General features: G+C 46.8%; 1 protein-coding gene across 1 annotated transcript in view; it reads right to left on the bottom strand.

Moving 5' to 3' along the window:
* The window catches only part of FRAS1 (Fraser extracellular matrix complex subunit 1), a 128,457-nt gene that overhangs the window by 64,516 nt on the left and 46,329 nt on the right, over positions 1-17,612 (bottom strand). Inside the window, exons 4-13 of the mRNA XM_065634852.1 lie at positions 16,910-17,002; positions 14,954-15,113; positions 14,183-14,316; positions 11,987-12,070; positions 11,303-11,404; positions 11,016-11,207; positions 7,945-8,034; positions 6,630-6,777; positions 4,184-4,327; positions 3,425-3,559 (exon numbers count right to left, since the gene is read on the bottom strand). Of these exons, the coding sequence (XP_065490924.1) occupies positions 3,425-3,559; positions 4,184-4,327; positions 6,630-6,777; positions 7,945-8,034; positions 11,016-11,207; positions 11,303-11,404; positions 11,987-12,070; positions 14,183-14,316; positions 14,954-15,113; positions 16,910-17,002 (1,282 nt within the window). The remainder of the gene's footprint in view (positions 1-3,424; positions 3,560-4,183; positions 4,328-6,629; positions 6,778-7,944; positions 8,035-11,015; positions 11,208-11,302; positions 11,405-11,986; positions 12,071-14,182; positions 14,317-14,953; positions 15,114-16,909; positions 17,003-17,612) is intronic.

Here is a 17,612-nt window from a genome sequence, read left to right as displayed (position 1 = left end):
TCGGTCTTCTGGGTGTTCCTTCTGGTTGCGTCTTGTCCACGCTTCCACCTTTCATTTATTTTCTCTTTTCTCATCATCTTCTAGTGCCTTGTTAACTATTTGCTTTCCTCCTTCTCACCTTCCACATCTTTTTTTTCTCCTCATCTTACCCCTGATCTCTCCATAATGCCATGGCTCTTCTAGTTGCGAATAGTCCCACATGAGGAGTGTTTCCTAAGGACAATGGGCATCCCGAACACGAAAGGATCCCCCCCAGCTCGTACGGCAAGCGCCATCACCGCTATCAAGGGCAGCAAACCGTGGCTGACTCGCAGCACAACGAGTACCAAACTTCCCATCCCAAGGTGAAGACTGCACACGCTTTTCTGTTCCGGTCGATAATTTCCCTTGCTGATAAAAGCTGTATCTCATTCCAGCTTAGATGATTCTCAGGGCATGTCTACACTCAAAAGTTAACTGCAGAGTAGGAGTTCATGCTCTAAATCCCTAGGTAGTGAAATGTCCTCGCTTCACCTGCCAGCCGGCGCAGAGCAACAACGGGACAGGGCAGACAGCAACAACGGGACAGGGCGGACAGCAACAACGGGACAGGGCAGACAGCAACAACGGGACAGGGCGCAGAGCAACAACGGGACAGGGCAGAGAGCAACAACGGGACAGGGCAGAGAGCAACAACGGGACAGGGCAGACAGCAACAACGGGACAGGGCGGACAGCAACAACGGGACAGGGCGGACAGCAACAACGGGACAGGGCGGACAGCAACAACGGGACAGGGCAGACAGCAACAACGGGACAGGGCGCAGAGCAACAACGGGACAGGGCGCAGAGCAACAACGGGACAGGGCGGACAGCAACAACGGGACAGGGCGCAGAGCAACAATGGGACATGGCAGACAGCAACAACGGGACACAGCAGACAACAACAACAGGACACGGCAGACAGCAACAACGGGACAGGGCGCAGAGCAACAATGGGACATGGCAGACAGCAACAACGGGACAGGGCGCAGAGCAACAACGGGACACGGCAGACAGCAACAACGGGACACGGCGCAGAGCAACAACGGGTTGCAAGGAAAAATCCCAGCGCTTTGCTAGAGAGTGAGCCAGGCCTGTTAGTGTCAAGTTACACGTTTTCAGCACTCGTGTTTTGGGAGATGAAAGCAGAAACGCTTGAGTTCTGCCTGGGCTTTTGAATAATCTTGAAAACATAAATAATTAAGTCAGAAAACTGCAGCGAGAGCACTGAGCACTGCAAGTCCTTCGAGCCGCTCTGTTCTACCAAGCTGACAACTTTCATTTCTGCTCCCAGTACCAACCGATCCGTGATCTTTAAATGCACTGCTACATAACTGAACCTTTTATTCTCAACTTTACTTTCTCTTAACAGCTTTAATTATTTACAGAAGCAGAAGGGAGGGAGTAAGAAACAACCTCAGTGTAAGATTAAAATAGGGAAGAGGTCAAACAACTGTATTCCAAAATTCAAAATAGAATCAATTAGACCAGATGTCACAAAACACAAACAAAAGGAAAGACTAATTCATTATGTTTTGTTAAAACGCAGACAAAGGCGTCTCAACAACAGGATGGACTAAGAAACCTATTCTTTTAAGTCTCTCTCATCTCCAGAGTGAATTCCTCAAGAGGGAGTTTACTGGAGCTATAGCAATTAACACAGTCTAGTTCATCCTTTTTGTGATTTTGGAACATGCTCCTTGCAGATGTTAAAACCATTATAAGAAAAATATTTCTGAACGGTCTAAGGCTCATCTGGACAATCAGATTACAGATTTATAAAAATGAAGAGGATATAAAGAAAGAGTGAATGGCAATGAATTATCGACCCTATCTGAAATTTCAGACTTTCTCCACTGCTTTGACTTTATGCAGAAAATGCAGCCAAGCAGAACTAAAGCAAATTGGTTTAATTCCCTTGAGGAAACAGGAACAAATTTTCCCAGCAACTTTCAGCTACAAGCACGCGTGACTGCAAACTTGGACGGAATGCACAACCATAATCTCCAAACCAGTAATAAAATGAAACATTAGCCTTTCCCTGCCGCTGCAGCAGCACATGGGCACTGCCAGTTAAAACACCAGGAGCAGGTGGAAAGGAAATGCTAAAATAAAACCAAATGAAGTAGAAGATTATTTAATACTTGAGCCTATAAATTCTTTTGGATTGGGTCTCTCTTTTCTATTTAACCATGCACAATGGAGCCTTAGTCTACAGCCACTGCTGGAGGACAGAGGTTTTTCAGACTTTCAAAACCTGAACAAATGGTCAGCTCTTCGAGGCAAACCGCTTCAGAAAGGGACGCTGGGCTGAGAATCTCAAGTGCTTTCCCCTGAAATCTGACAAAAGCCCCAAGCCTGTATTTAATTTTAAGCAAGAGGGCTAGTTCCAAAGAAAGTGAAGCGATGGCTCAAGAAGAGCAGCGTGTGCTCCACACCTCTGCTGAATTAAAGCTGCAGAAATCATTAGAAGCCTTCTAAAAAGGTCAGCATCAAGACGAGAAAAGAGTTCACTTTAGAGAAAACAATTAAACTGTCACGATGAAAAAGCAGCTGCCTTACAGTTCAGGAAAATTACAAATATTTGAAAGAAGCAGGAGAAGCTCATAAAAGCACTATCATAGCTCCATCAAAGAGAAAACTGCAACTTTCCAGTCTTAGGCTCAGTCTTTCCAATTGCTAAGATGTAGGATTTAGACACATCTCAGCATTTTACGGAATTACTGATTTTCTTTGTAGATATTCTTCCTGAAAACCGTTATTCCAACCAACTTTCTGGAAGAGCACACCATGTGAAACAAATAAATGGCAAAGCAAAGAAAAAAACTCTTCCAAAAAGTATTTTCTGTGAGCTTGGCCAGGACCTATCAATCCCCCATCCCTTCAAGCGATTTTCTGGTCACCTCACAGTCCCCTCTGCTGAAAGCTCTGGCATCACAGCTACAGTTCGCCTGTACTGAACTCAAAGAAAAGCCCCGTGACCACGTTGCCAGGCACGGCTCAGGGGGTTCAGTCCTTAGTAAAATTATATCCTTAGTAAAATTAGTGCATACACCCTGCCTTGCCTCCTCAACTCCACAAAACCCACAGTCCCATTGCCAAAAGAGAATTCTGAATTGAAAGAGGACAGTGGTGAAAAACCACAGTGTTCAAGAGCAGAGAGTTTTAAACCAACAGAACTGATCCACTGAGGAATTTTGACAAATATTTCCCCAATCGGTAATCAATTTTACACTGTGTGACTCAGATCCTCTGTTCACTCCTCGCTTTATCCTGGGGTGAACATTAACACCTGTGTCAACAGCAGATCCCTCAAACGGGATTGTATCTAACAGCTCGGGAACAGCTTTTATCTGCCGGTTTGCTCTCAAGCGGAATTGCAGTCTCCTTTTGCTCGGCGTTACCTGCGCAGAGGAGCTGGTCCTGGAAGTGTCGGTCCCCGCAGGAGGTCACGCACTGCCCGTTCTTCAGGAGCAGGGGCGCCCGGCACGACCGGCACTCAAACCCGTTGGCACAGGTGGAGCACGTTTCATTGCAGGCTGCCGAGAGAGAGCAAGAGAGAAGGAAAGATGCGTTAATCCCAAATGTCTCGATGCAGCAAGGCTCCCCTGCTCTGATAAAAGGAGATAATTTTGCCTTATTTTGGCAAAAAAGTTCGAGAATTTATGTTTTTCAGGGGCCTGAAACCTCCTGGAGCCTTGAGCCCATGGTTACTACTTGGTGCTTGAACGCTTCTCCCAACAAAGCCTGGCAATCTATTTGTAACAGAACCATAGAATCGCCTCGGTTGGAAGAGACGCTCAAGCTCATCGAGTCCACCCATAACCCACCCCTGGCACTGCCCCATGTCCTGAGAACCTCATCTCCGTCTGTCCAGCCCCTCCAGGGATGGTGACTGTACCACTGCCCTGGGCAGCCTGTTCCAATGCCCCACAGCCCTCTGGGGAAGAAATTGCTCCCCAGATCCAACCTCAACCTCTCCCGGTGCAATTTGAGCTGATCAGGTCTCCCCTCAGCTCCCGTTTTCCAGCTGAACCCCCAGCTCCCTCAGCCGCTCCCATCACACTCGTGCTCCAGCCCCTGTGGGATCCTACAAACAAAAAGACAACAAGCCCCAGAGAAAATAAGTCACCAGACAGGTTGCAACCCCTCGCAGAAGTTACCTAAGCAAATGCCCCCATCCTGGTAGAAGCCGGATTCACACGTCTCCACGCAGCGCCCGTTCTGCAGCCACTTCCTGGCGTCGCGACAGGCGTCACAGCGATCCGAGGACTGCGAGCAGGTCAGGCAGTCCGGGTGGCACTCAGCTGGCACACAGAAAACACACAAAAGGCAAAAAAGCATCAGCTGTGCTTTAATCAGGAAGGCGCGAAACAAAGCGTCCTCCAAAATCAAAGGGAAATTCATTAGTAGCTTCTGCTGGTAGTTCAAGATGTGTTAGTTTGGGGGTGTTTTTCTTCCAAAATGGGGTGAAAGGGGCAAAATAGTACATTGCTGAGGAGCAAGGAAAAAGGATCTGAAAGACAAAAAGTCTCCTTCATTTACACTAAATAACCTGCACATTTCCAGGGAGCTGTACCTGAGGAAAGAATGAGGAGCTACAGAAGATAGAGAGTTGAAGGTAACAATGAACCCAAATTGATAAACAGGAGGAATGAATGGGAGGCTCTGTCTCTACCTGTTTCTTTCCAACAACTTTCCAAAGGTACACGCAGCACCATTCTTCCAGTCTGACAATGAAGTGACTACTCAGGGGGGTACAGAAGAAATTCCCTCTGCTCCAACCCGAATGTTCTCCGTGAGAGGGCATTATTTGCTGCTTTTCACAGAAACACAGCTCTGCTCAGGGCTAGGTGCTCTGCACGGGCTAAGAACGATCGGGTTCTCTCTGTCTGCTTCCCCCAGCGCATCCCTGAGAAGCAGCAATCAATTTTTCCTGGCTTTAATGCAGGAGATGCGTTAGGGACTGAAGCTATGGGCTCACAGCTGCAGGCTGCATTTTGCATTTGTTTCTCATCCGTTCCACTGCAAACCAAGAAAAGAGAGCAGAAATACGGCAGGCTTTGGTAAAGGAAATTTCCATTTATCTCTTAGGACACAAAAATGCAACTTTGGCTCTGTATGTTCAATACCGTGACTTCAAAACCTGTATTTTCCAAAACACTACCACGGTTTGCCAGGGTAACCAGTACCCAGTGGCACCTCTTGATAAGAAGGAGAATAGGTGGGTGCTGAGAACACTTCATAAACTGTTCCCTCCTGAGGAACCTGTGCAGATGCTGTTCCATTTTGAAAATCTACGACAATTTTATCTGGACTGCCCAAAACCGCTTTTCCTCACTTTTCTACTCGCAGTGCTTTGCATTTTTATTAGCATGTAGTAAATAACAAGCTTTAAAACATTAACATAGCAAAAGTGCCAAGGCACTCCTGCAAATGACAAGATAATTAAACTGTGAGGCTATTTTCCTTTTACTGAGATAAAACATTAAGTGGAGTGCTCTGATAAAACTGAAGTTACATGAATGCAACAAGAGGAGCCACCAATATGAAAAATTAGCAAACCACAGCTAAAGTCTACCAGCTATGAAATGTAAATCGAGAAGAATGACAACATCCTGGAGAAAAATGAATTTATATGCAAAATTAGCAACACACAAGCTAAGGCTATCCTAATCTTTCCAAACAATTATTAACTCGCAGACATTCAGCTCCAGGTGAGCTTGTGGCATAACAGTGTAAGCGGGTTCTTTCTTCTTTCCACGTAATCTTCTTTCCTGGTAATTCCCAAGAAATTACCAGGAGCCCATGAACTTCAAAACCCTTGTTGAGATTCAGAAAGGAGTCTCCTGCCTTATAAAACTCGTGTGAAAAAAAAAAAAGAAAAAAAGCCAAACCAAAAATGCTCAGACTGCTGGAACAGCTCTGCTGGGAGGACAGGCTGAGAGAGAAGCTCCAGGGAGACCCTAGTGCGGCCTTTCTGGACTTAAAAGGGGGCGATACGAAAGATTGGAAAAGACTTTGGAGTAGGGCCTGTTGTGACAGGACAAGGGGTGATGGTTTTAAACTAAAGGAGGGAGATTCAGGCTGGACCTGAGGAAGAAATTGCTGCCCCTGAGGGCGGTGAGAGCCTGGCCCAGGTACCCAGAGAGGTGGTGGCTGAACCATCCCTGGAGACATCCCAGGCCCGGCTGGACGGGGCTCTGAGCAACCTGAGCTGGTGCAGATGTCCCTGCTCGTGGCAGGGGGGGCACTGGGGGAGCTGGAGAGGTCCTTTCCAACCCAAACTCTTCTGTGATTTTCAAAACACCAACCCCAAGGAGAAACTGTTTTGCCAAAGGAAAGCTGTGATTTAAATGAAGCCGGTGCAAGCTTTTGGATGGAGCCCTAAACCTCTCTAGAAACCCTAATTAAATTATACGGAAACCAGTTGATTAGCAACTACAAACCAAAGACACGTTAAGATTCAAGGTGGATGCTAGAGAGGCACTGGGGAAGCGATGGCCGCAGGGACGCCAGAACAACCCGCGCGCCAGAGGCTCCCACCCGAGACGAGTGCGGGTCAGAAGCGGTGGCCGCGGGTCAGAAGCGGTGGCCGCGGGTCCGTACCTGGCTGGCAGTGCGGGCAGCAGTCAGTGTTTGTCCCCACGGGCAGGTGGCCCCGCGGGCAGGGCGGGCAGGAGCGCTGGAAGCAGGTCACCTCCGCCTCCCGGCACTCGCATTCTCTGCACGGCCCTTCGGCCCACTTCTCGCCGTCCTGCACGAGGTGACACCCAAAAGCAAACATCAACAGCGAGCCCTGGCACAAATTAAGTGTTTCTGCCACGCGCAGAAATCCCCGAGTTAATTGGAAGGCTACGTCAGAGCTAGCAGTAAATTAAACCTGCCACCACGGGACTGCGTGCTCCTGTACCATTAACCTCCTTTGCCTTGCCAGAGTCAGGCAGCCTACAAAGCGCCTACCGAGAAGAGTCCTTGGCCCGTGAACGCGCGAACACATTCTCCCTCAGGACTCTCTCGAAGAGGAATGTTTTTCGGCTAGCAATAAGTCCTTCCTTCTTCATCACCCACCTTCGTTTTCTCACACTCACAGCATTTTCTCACGTCTGCAAATTTTGCTGCCCCACTTGACCACTTCTTTTTTTCACGGCTCTTGAATCTGCTGCATCTCTGAACAGATTCCCACCATCTGTCTTTTGTCTGAATCCCTGTCTTTGCACAATGACCTTTGTGTGACACTTTAAATCTCTTCCCAACCCTGACAGGACTTTACTTCCCCTGCTCTCGCGTTGCCTCGTTTTCCATCACTGAGGACAGAGATGAAGAGGTACCACTAATTTCTTCAAAACCACCCATCGCACCTCACGTCTGCTGACTTTTACCAGTCGAGGGAGCGGAAAGATCTCGCACCCACTGTCCCCCTCCTGCAACCGGCATCCCTGGGGCTGCCTGGGAGGCCCCTGAACCTGCCCTCGGCAGCTGAAGTTGTGCTGGTACAACGAGAGGAAGTAAAAAAGCAGAAAAAATGCCCCTGAAGCTTTTGTGCCAGCTCTCTCTTAAAAGGGATAAAGCACGAACTAGAATAAACCTGACACTTTAATATATTTTACCTCACTTGGGTCAGGGAGAGAGATCTGAGGAAGGAAAGGGAAGTATTAGCATGAAAAAAAAATATGAACAGCATTAAACTTCTCATTTCTCACATCTGTTGGCAAAGAGCAGCCATTAGCTCCAGTCCTCATCTGCCAGAGCAATGAAAAGTCCGTTACTGGTAAATTTAAAGTATGTTACTTAATCACAGAATCACGTTTCTTTTCTATTCTATTTAACTTCAGAAGGAAAGTTCCTTGAACATATTCATAAAATACTGGACTCCTGTTGCAGTAACTCACTATTCCATGCTCCAAAGTACCAGGATACTCACAGCTTTGGTATGTTCTTTGTAAACACAGTAACTATTACTCGAAATACATTCAGGACAGCACTTCCCATCTAAGTGAACTAATTCTTCTCCCTGTGAAGAGAAAGGCTGCAGCAATTTAAACGGAATCAACACCACCAAACCCACCGTGGAATGCAGAGGCAGAACAGCTCTTGCCCTGGAATGCAATCTCCAATATCTAATTTCACCTTATCTTCTCTCTATCCCCCCTTCATCTCTGTAGCTACAGTTTGAAAAATGTGCTCTGTGAATATTGCAGCTGCAGAACAAACCTCAGAAAAGCCAGGGAATTCAGGGGTAAGGCCATCGCTCCATCACTTCATCCCTAAATCCCGCAGAGCAAGAAGCCCCCAATATAATCCACTGCAAGTACTGAGAACAGGAATGCCATTTTTTACTGTGAATCACTAGGATTTTACCAGACGGCTGTCAAGATTTCAATGCATAGAAGCTTACCTTCATTCTCAGCATTCTACTTTTTTTCCCCATGAGAATTTCAAAGTACATGCTGTATTTATCCCAGATGGAAAAAGCCTGTTCTTTGTTACAAGCGTACAACTCCCCAGAATCCACCTAAATAACTTCAGTTTGAAGATAAGAATTTAGCAGCGGGAGAAGGAACAAAGTGCCCTAATTGGCCACAACTTTTTGTGCCCAAGTGGAAGCTGAATATTTAGAAAAGAGGGAGACTCTGTCCTAGGGAGCCCGGACACAACTCGAAAGCAACAGCTTCAATTTCCTGGCCTAAGTAGCTTTTCTGGACCAGATTCTCGTGCACTGTAAACACAGGCAAGGTGACACATACTAGCCATCAAACAGACAGATACATACAAATAAAAAAGTTACTAAGGAATTACCAAATTAGATTTGGTGCTGACATACGCTGAGCACTTGTTTAATCTATGCCCACCCTCCATCCCCCAGCTCCGCGCCTTCTAAATATCAGAAAGATTTCTGCAGCTTGCTGGCTGCACGGCACTCACACAGCGCCCTACCAGCTCTATTTTACCCATCTTGTAGTTTCTAGCAGAAATATTCCAGCAACGGGTTGTTCAGGCTGCGTTTGGCAGTTGCTGGACAGGTTTGTTTGAAATGGTTTGAAAGCTAAAACTCTACCCTACCCTCACGTAATGCTGCTGTCCAGGATTTGCAGTTTGTATCTGTGGCCTCATTACACTTTAAACAGGACGATGTGACCAGAAAATTAATGGGGCCTTAATGAAGAGATGAATCCAAATGCTCCAAGGTTTGCACCGGTGCTGATTTATTGATGCAGGTGCCTAAAAACCAGACCTGCATCTCAAAAAGGAGAAGAGAAAGAGAAAAAAATTTATTTGCTTTTGGCTGAATATTTTATTGCAATTAATGTGCACCTTGTCCTACTGAGGTCACCTACGGCTGAACATGACTTGAGGAAGCTACTTTGTCTTAAGGGAAGCCATGCAAAATAATAAATCCTTGGGTAAATATCTTTTATCAATTGGGACCGTAACTCTTGTCTTTAAAAAGGACCCTGCCTTCCTCCTTCCCTTCACCTAGCAATCACTCTTCATTCAATTCAAAATTGCAGCGGTTCATACTCTGACGAATAGTATCATTTTTTAGTTGTTTGGGCTTTTAGCTGGGCGGTTACCTATGAGAGCCTGAATTTGAAAAATTGCTGCATGAGCGATAATGCTGCACGCTTTTGAACCCTGCATGTTAACATCTCCAGCTACTGTCCTGTAAAATATCCCCAGCTTTCCTGAATAATGGATTCTCTGTCAGTATCCAAGGCGTGAGCATGAATATTAAATAATTCTCCCTGCTGAGCCATGACAGCATGCCACCATCATTAGTGAACATGATCCCACTTACAGCCACGGCACACGGGACGCTGACTGCAACGGATGCAAGTGCACAAGTTCTTGTGACAACCACGACTTCGCACCCAGCAAAATCCCTCTGTGCAGTTTAAGGTCAGACGATCACCGGCAGTACCACACCAGCGCCAAGAGTTTGGGTCCCATACTCAATGCATGTTTGCTACTTAAAAGGCACAATCTCAGACGAGCGAGCACACACTTTTACTCCTGGGTGCATCCTCTCTGCACGATCATCATTCGGGACCCCATGTGTGGGTTCTTACTTTTTTTGAACACTCATTAGAACAACCTAATCCAGCGAATCCGTTACATCCAGGTTTTAGCTGGACTTCGGGCACAACACAGGGTGCTGCTCCTCTAGATTTCACACACAGGCCATGGCCAGAAAAGCGGCACCAGCGAGAGAAAACCCAGTGGCCGCACGTCCTCCCCTCTCCTCCCTGGCGCTGTGAGTAGCTGCAGTAACGCCGACATCAGCCCGTCGAGTAAACCAGATGCAGTGACAAACAACAGAGTCTTATCCCAATTCAAAACATATTTGTGTGTGTGTGTGTGTGTGTCTGTGTGTGAAGTGTTCATCCCCATCTAATGCATTTTGCACATCCACTACAGATCCAATACAACCTGGGGAGGATTTAGTTTTGGAGTAAACAGTGCTGGCAATAAAATACCTTCTAAAATACCTCTATACCACTTCTATGCCAAGAATGGCACTGAAAAAAATGAAGGAAAGTGGAACACCGACTTCCATACCCAACTACTTTACTGATGCCTACTGTACCATACGGAATGAAGATAAAAGGAACATTTCTTGAGCTTTTAACTATCTCTGACCTGGCCATCTCTCCCCAGGTTTGGCTCCTGGTAAAGCCAGCGGTGACTGAAACCTCTGGGTGCCAGCGCCTCCCTGGCAGCAGGCAGACAGCAGCGCGGGGGGGAATCCAAGGTAAACCGGTCGCTGACTCACACTGGGCTGCTGCACAGTGCCAGCGCACCGAGCAGGCAATCTCGCATGGGAAATCTCAAGTTTACTCCTGTCAAGTGTTTTCAAGGGAATCGCACAAAACAAGCCCCGAAAGAAGGACAGGTTCTTTGAGTGTCTCCAGATGTCAGTCAAGAAAAAAAAGGGGGGAAAAAAAAATCAGAAGATTTGATAGATACATCTTGAAAGAAGAAAACCTTTCTTACCTTGGCACACTCCACTTTGGCACACTCTGCTGGCTGGCAAGTGACTTGCCCTTCATGGCACAGGCAGAAGTCACAGCGAGTGCTGTTCCACATGTGGCCGTGGTACCTGACAGTGCCATCGTACAGGCAGCTTCCCCCGGCAGACACACACTCCTCACAGCACCTCCCGGAGCGCTGCACTTTGCTCTCCCCCTGCAAAAACATCCGCAGCCGTTGAGCAGGACTGTCTGAACCCTTTGGTGCAGGCAGAGTGACAGCGCCCGGGTACAGGAATGATTTTCAGCTACCTTATCACATGTGACAGCATCACAGGTCTCTCTCAGACATCTGACCTCCCCTCTGTGACACGCACATGCAGTGCAGGCGTCTTTTTTCCACTGTTCGCCATGCTGTCCAAAAAGAACATCCATACAACTGTTAAACACTCTTCGTAAACAACCAAATGATTTCCAGAATACGTCTATTGAATGTGATGACTCCTTCTGCATGTCTGTACCCGACAATAAACCCTTCTTAAGAAACACTTATGTCTATGTGATCAACAGGAAGAAAAGGTACGAAGATGACTCTCTGGTGTGTGCTTGTCATTAATTGTAGGTCAGTGACATTGGTGAGGCCTTAACTACTGCTATTAGCAAAAAATATTCATTAAGAGAAAATCACATACACATACATTCATTAAATAACACAATAAATTCATTTCAGACTACTTGGACCTTCACCAGTGCTTTCTGCTTTCCTCCCTCAAAAAAGTGTGAAAAGAAAGCACCTAATCTGCTTCACCCTGCAAACTTCCTTTCTGCTTGCCAGCAAATTCTTATCTGGTCCCGATTTCTTTCAATTTCTCTGTCGTTCCAGGAGGTAAAAAAGGAAAGGTTGCGCTAAGCTTTCAGTGCTGGCACACAGCGAGGTGTCAGGGAAGGGGAAAAAGGGATGTGCCAGAACTTTTGGTGCGGCTTGTGCAAGGTTACCTGGTACACTCTTTCTGACACTGAGCAGGGCTTTGGGACACATTCTGGGCAGCACTTTCCAGGAGACACAAGCGCCACTTCATCCTAAATACAAAGCAGGAGAGAGAACAGTTAAGACGGGGCTGAGCATCGCAGTGTGGAATTCCAGGTATTTAGCATCTGTGCGATAACCCACAGCCGCTCAAGGCTTGATTTTGGCTCCGGTATCTGCGGGCAGTTTTCACAGCATGAGACCAGTGGGGAAGGCAAGACCGATATTTCCTTTGTCTCATTTTCTGGGCTTCTTTGGGTGGGAACTGAGGTCCAAATACATAGATAGGTATATAGATGCAGGTAAAGACACATACACAGAGACACGAGATCAAGTACAGACACATATATTTGGGTATACAGAGAAAAAAGTATACATAAAGCTGTGTAGAGAAGCACATTAGGAGAGAAGAGATTTTTTTTCTCAGTATTGGTGCATTTTGAGGCTTTGAACGTGTGATTTACACTCACCATCTCTCAGGCATTTGCACTGTTTCAGTTAAATCCCTATCGCATAACTATCTGTACAGGTGTTAAATTATGCTTAAAAGTGGATTATCTTAATTTAAACGTTTTCACGACTGATTTCGATCACATTGGAAGAGGCTGGCACTTCACATCAGTGTAATGGTTCCTGCTCGACTCAACTCCATCCATCCAAAATGTATCTGTAATTCTCCTGCTACAATTTCACATACATGAGAATTTAATATTGGGAGAATGTTTTCTTTTTTCTTATTATTTTTTGCCTTTGACAGGGTGTGGATAATGCAGAAAAAGAGAGAGATAAAGGCGCAAGCATGAAAACGCTCGGTAGGACTGAGAGCAGAGCAGGATCCCTGCACACCTTGCCCGTGTCCCTTCCAGAGGGCACCTTGGGACAAAAATATCTGGAACACCATCAGAATTGGATTTGATGCTCTCGCTCAATTGTTCTTGGATACATCACAGCAACAACACAGTCATTTCTGTTTCCACAAATTAAATCCTAATGATTAGCTGATTAAACATTAGTGCGATCAAGTCAGCAGGTAACATGCACCCATTTGGAGTGGGAAAGGAGGAATCTAAAGCAGGCATACATTTGTTCTAACAGACAGTACTTAGTCAACAATACTAATTGAGTATCTCAGGACAAAGCAAAACGTGACTAGCACGCACAGAAACAGTTGAGGCTTCCGTCAAAAAAAATGTTAATCGCACAAACATCTGGTCCCACAACGGAAAGCTGGGCAAGCATCACCAGAAACTCACCGTTTGTCCACAGCAAAGACCTTAGAGACTGAAATGTCCCAGTTCTCCCAACTGGACTAAACCAGTGAGCCGCTCCTTGAGCTCGCCTAACTAATCTCGCTGGATTTCTTGATTTCTAAACATAAGTGCACATAAGGAGCAGTGGCCTGAGACTTTTCTTTCAGCTGAAGTTGGCCTGTATTTCCAAACTCTTTAAGTCAAAGCGGGCAATGGCTTTAAACTGAAAGAAGGTAGTTTTAGATTAGCTATAAGGAATTCTTCCCCCTGAGGGTGGTGAGAGCCCGGCCCAGGTACCCAGAGAGGTGGTGGCTGAACCATCCCTGGAGACATCCCAGGCCAGGCTGGACGGGGCTCTGAGCGACCTGAGCTGGTGCAGATGTCCCTGCCTGTGGCAGGGGGGCGCTGGGGGGGCTGGGGAGGGCCCTGCAACACAAACCCTTCTACAGTTCTCTGAGATTCTCATTTCATCTGCATTTGACTACTTTCAACTGTATTTCTGGAGTTCTTGTTAAAAAAAAAAGTAAACAAGACCTGGAAACCACACTTCCCAGCTGCAAACCAAACACGGAAGTTTGTGAGGATAAACCCCCATTCTTGTGGTTTCATTCCTTCCACCAAAGAAATAAAAATACTTCCTGGTCAACCCTACTGTTTCTTTAGATGGTATTTGTGCTTAATTAGCCAGCAAAGGCATAGAATCATAGACGATGGTGGGGAAGAACACACTGGGGAAGAGAGAGACAGCACGTGTGTACCGACAGACTTATCCGTCACTCTTTCCACACATCGAAACTCGCTCTTCCAAACTGCCTGCCTGCCACTCGGCTGATTTGCCTGCTGATTTGTACATCTGCATGAGAAACGGATCTTGCCAAGGGAAAGAAGACAGTTGTGAGGCCGAGGGCTCCTGACCTGGCTGCAGAGCAGGGGCTGGCAGGACGCTGTGAAGCACCGAGCGGCTCCGTCCCTGCAGACGCACTTGGAGCAGCGACCCAGGCGCCAGTCCTCGCCGTCCCGGAACAGCTGCCCATCAAAGGAGCAGGGCTCTAAGAGACATTTAAAAAAATCGGTTAATTTTTTTTTTTTTCCCCAGCACCTTTTAGTCCCTTTCTGTCACCCATAATTAAAACACGGATTTTGTGCATCTCAGAATTCAAAATTCTGGACTGTCAAAGCAGGTAACACCAGTGGCAAGGCCACCAGTTTTCAAGAGCTTTAGACTTTCAAAATTAAGAGCTCTGGATGCACTTCTTCCACTGGACTTCTATGAGAAGAAGGATCCAACAGCTCAGGCATTTTTGGAACTTGCAGTCCGAGTCTGCAAGCACCAGAAGTGCCCTCACTACACAGGAAGCATCAGCATTATTTTTCTCCAGATTATAATCTCTAAAATAAGTAAGCACTGGGCACAACTGCGCACTGCTTAAAGCTTATCGCTTCCTATTGACCTCTGGGTGAAGACATTGAAAACGCAAATACGGTAGCAGGACAGAGAAAACTAAGAGACACGCTTGACCCCAGTGTCTTCCCAACAGAACCGAACAAGAAAATCTTTCCAGATTTGGGACCGAAAGGACATTTCCAGTGACCTACCACTTGGATGACCGCAGCCCAACGGGGCTTAAGTGCAAGTTTTATTGCTTAAACCGCTGAAGCAGCGCCCCAGTCCCAGGCAATACTCACGGCCGCGGCCCACGCAGCGTGGGCAGCAGGATCCCGGGGCGGTGTACTGCAGCTCTCCCGTTCCACAGGCGAGGTCCGGGCACGCCGCGGGGCTGCACTGCACCGTCCCGCGGGCACAGGAGCACAGCATGCACCCCGGGCCACTCCACTGCGCGCCGTGCTGCAGTGCGACACGACAGGCACAGAAAACACACGTGAATCCAGCTGCCAGCGAGACCCGTAAATATTTTAATTTCCCCTACAACTAGTGTTTATTCTTCTGCGGGCTAGTCAAGCTCCGCGCATTGTAGCCCCCTCTCCTGGCTGCACTGGTAGGGGCAAAAATTAAGTTAAAACTGGTAAAGCAGCGAAGCTGGAGATCAGCCCTATTTCCCATCCTGTTGCAGAGAGGGATTTGGCAACAACCAATCTGCTAAAGCCCCAGACGATGGGATGTACCCCTCTAGGGCAGACTCTGAGTTTAGAGACATGTTTCCTTCAGAGAAATATTCAACACAGGCTCCAACACACACCTGACCACAACACCGAACACCGCCCACCTCACATACTTACACCCTCCACTACGAGTAAAATCTCATTAGATTTGCTTATTCATTAACGCAGAAACAAATATCTCTACCCTGAGGCAGACTGAGGAAAAACTGGCCCCAAGAAGGAACATGTTGGTGTATTGCAACACTCTCCAAGAGATCGTGTTATTTTTTACAAAACCTGCAAGATTAACTTAGGCAGGGAGTAGAAAAGCTCTTGCCAGATAACGGATGCAGATTTTCTTTGACGAAGCTACCACCAGCCAGGGAGCTGTAGAATGAAGGTCAGGCCATAAAGTAGTACGGTGGCTCACCCACAAAACAGAAAACTCCTTGCTTCACGAAAATTGCGCCAATGATCAGGATGAGACCTTGTGCTGACAAAAACCCTCTTTAACGACCACTGCACAATGGAACTGGGGGGGTGACATAATGACTATAGGTACAAATATGCCCACAGTCCCCATGGGGATGCTGCTTATTCACTTGCGTCCCAAAGAACAGGTTTCCAAAGGGCAAAAAGGCAAAAGCTGCAGCAAGAGTACAACACAGCAAAATGCGGCAACAACAAGAAGAAATAATGATGTAATATTACATAGTGCAGATTCACCCGAATCACAGGCACAAACAAATATGAAAAGCAGATGGATGTGCTATCGCTCCTGTTCCAGTCTTTGCCCAGCTCGTAACAGTTTCATGCTGGTCATGCCTCATGCTGAGGGTTACACCATCCACCTCAGGTACAGAGTGTAAGGTTCAGATATTCCAATATATCTGGGCATTTCAGCATATTTCTAAAGATTTGGACACGATTGCTTCCTGTCAAACAGAAAAGTCTGTAAGAGACGAGACGCAGGACCTGGGTTCACTGCTAAGCCATTTTTCTCCGTTTGCTTATTGCTCGACATGATTCATTAACTACTACCCATGAATCTTTTTTTTTTCTTATCTGTGGACATTGGTTTGGCCTTTCGGGCCCCCTGGATGAAACCACATCCTGGAACTTGCTACTTGAATAATTCAGGACTACAAAACACGGAGCCCAGGTGGCACGACAGAGATCAATCTCCAGCGGCATAGATGGCTACAGAGAGAAAAGCTTTCTTTCAGGATAGCTAATATGTCAAGTTCAATGTGTTTTGCACCCCCCTTACATTACTGTATTGTCTCAATCATCCACAAAACCAGTAAAGAGAATGAATGAGTGGGAAACTTTCTCCCCTTAGGCCAAGCGGGATACACTATTGCTCAGCGGCACATCCCCTTCCTGCAAACCCTGGTGACCAAACTCCCGTTTCATTATCTCATAGCGACAGAAAATATCCCAACGAGCTATCCTGCTCCTGCACGTCGGCTAAACATCCTTCACTGACGTGAAACAAACAGTCGGGGAGCTAAAAACAGAGGAGTGTGAGAGAGGACTCACGCTGTGGATCCGTCCTTCATGCTGGCAAGATCCCTCGGCTCGGGAGGCACACTCAGGGCAGCACTTGTTGGGGGCGATGCGGAGCACTTCTCCCTAAGAGACACACAAATCCAGTGAGCGGGGCACATGAAAAACAGGGTTTGACATGAAGGGAAAGACGTGGAGCCTTGCTGGACCCAACGCTCTCAGTTTAGAGAGGAGAAGCATTAAGTGAAATATATAACGCTGCTCCAGCAGATGCCTGTGCCGAGAGCCAGAACATCAGTTTGCTCTATTTGACATTTTGCCATCAAAACAACGGTAGGAGAATTTACACCCCTAACAGTGCAATTCAGAAGTCTCCAGCTGGACTAGTTTTGAAACCAGCACAAAGAATAACTAGAAGGCTCTTTTTCAAGACAAAACCCAGCATTACTCACTGAAGGATCTCTTGGTTGTTGGTTTGGTTTGGTTTGGGTCACACAACAGAAATAACGTTTGTGGATTTTTCCGCCTGCTCAAAACATTCGGTACACCCAGCAGTAGGTTTTACACACAGATGTTTAGAACACCTCTGGCTACGCTTTCTGCAGAGACTGTTTCTATTTCTGCATTGTCACTGTAAACAAGACCAGCAATATTAGCATAAATCTCCTAATAAGCAGATAAGAAATAAACCATGGAGAGGGACGGTGATTTATGACCTTGTTGATCAGTTTATGCT

This window comes from Caloenas nicobarica, chromosome 4 (assembly GCF_036013445.1).
Source record: "Caloenas nicobarica isolate bCalNic1 chromosome 4, bCalNic1.hap1, whole genome shotgun sequence".
In the NCBI taxonomy this organism is placed as follows: Eukaryota; Metazoa; Chordata; class Aves; order Columbiformes; family Columbidae; genus Caloenas; species Caloenas nicobarica.
Note: the sequence above shows the minus strand (reverse complement) of the source record. Positions and strands in the feature narration are given on the sequence as shown.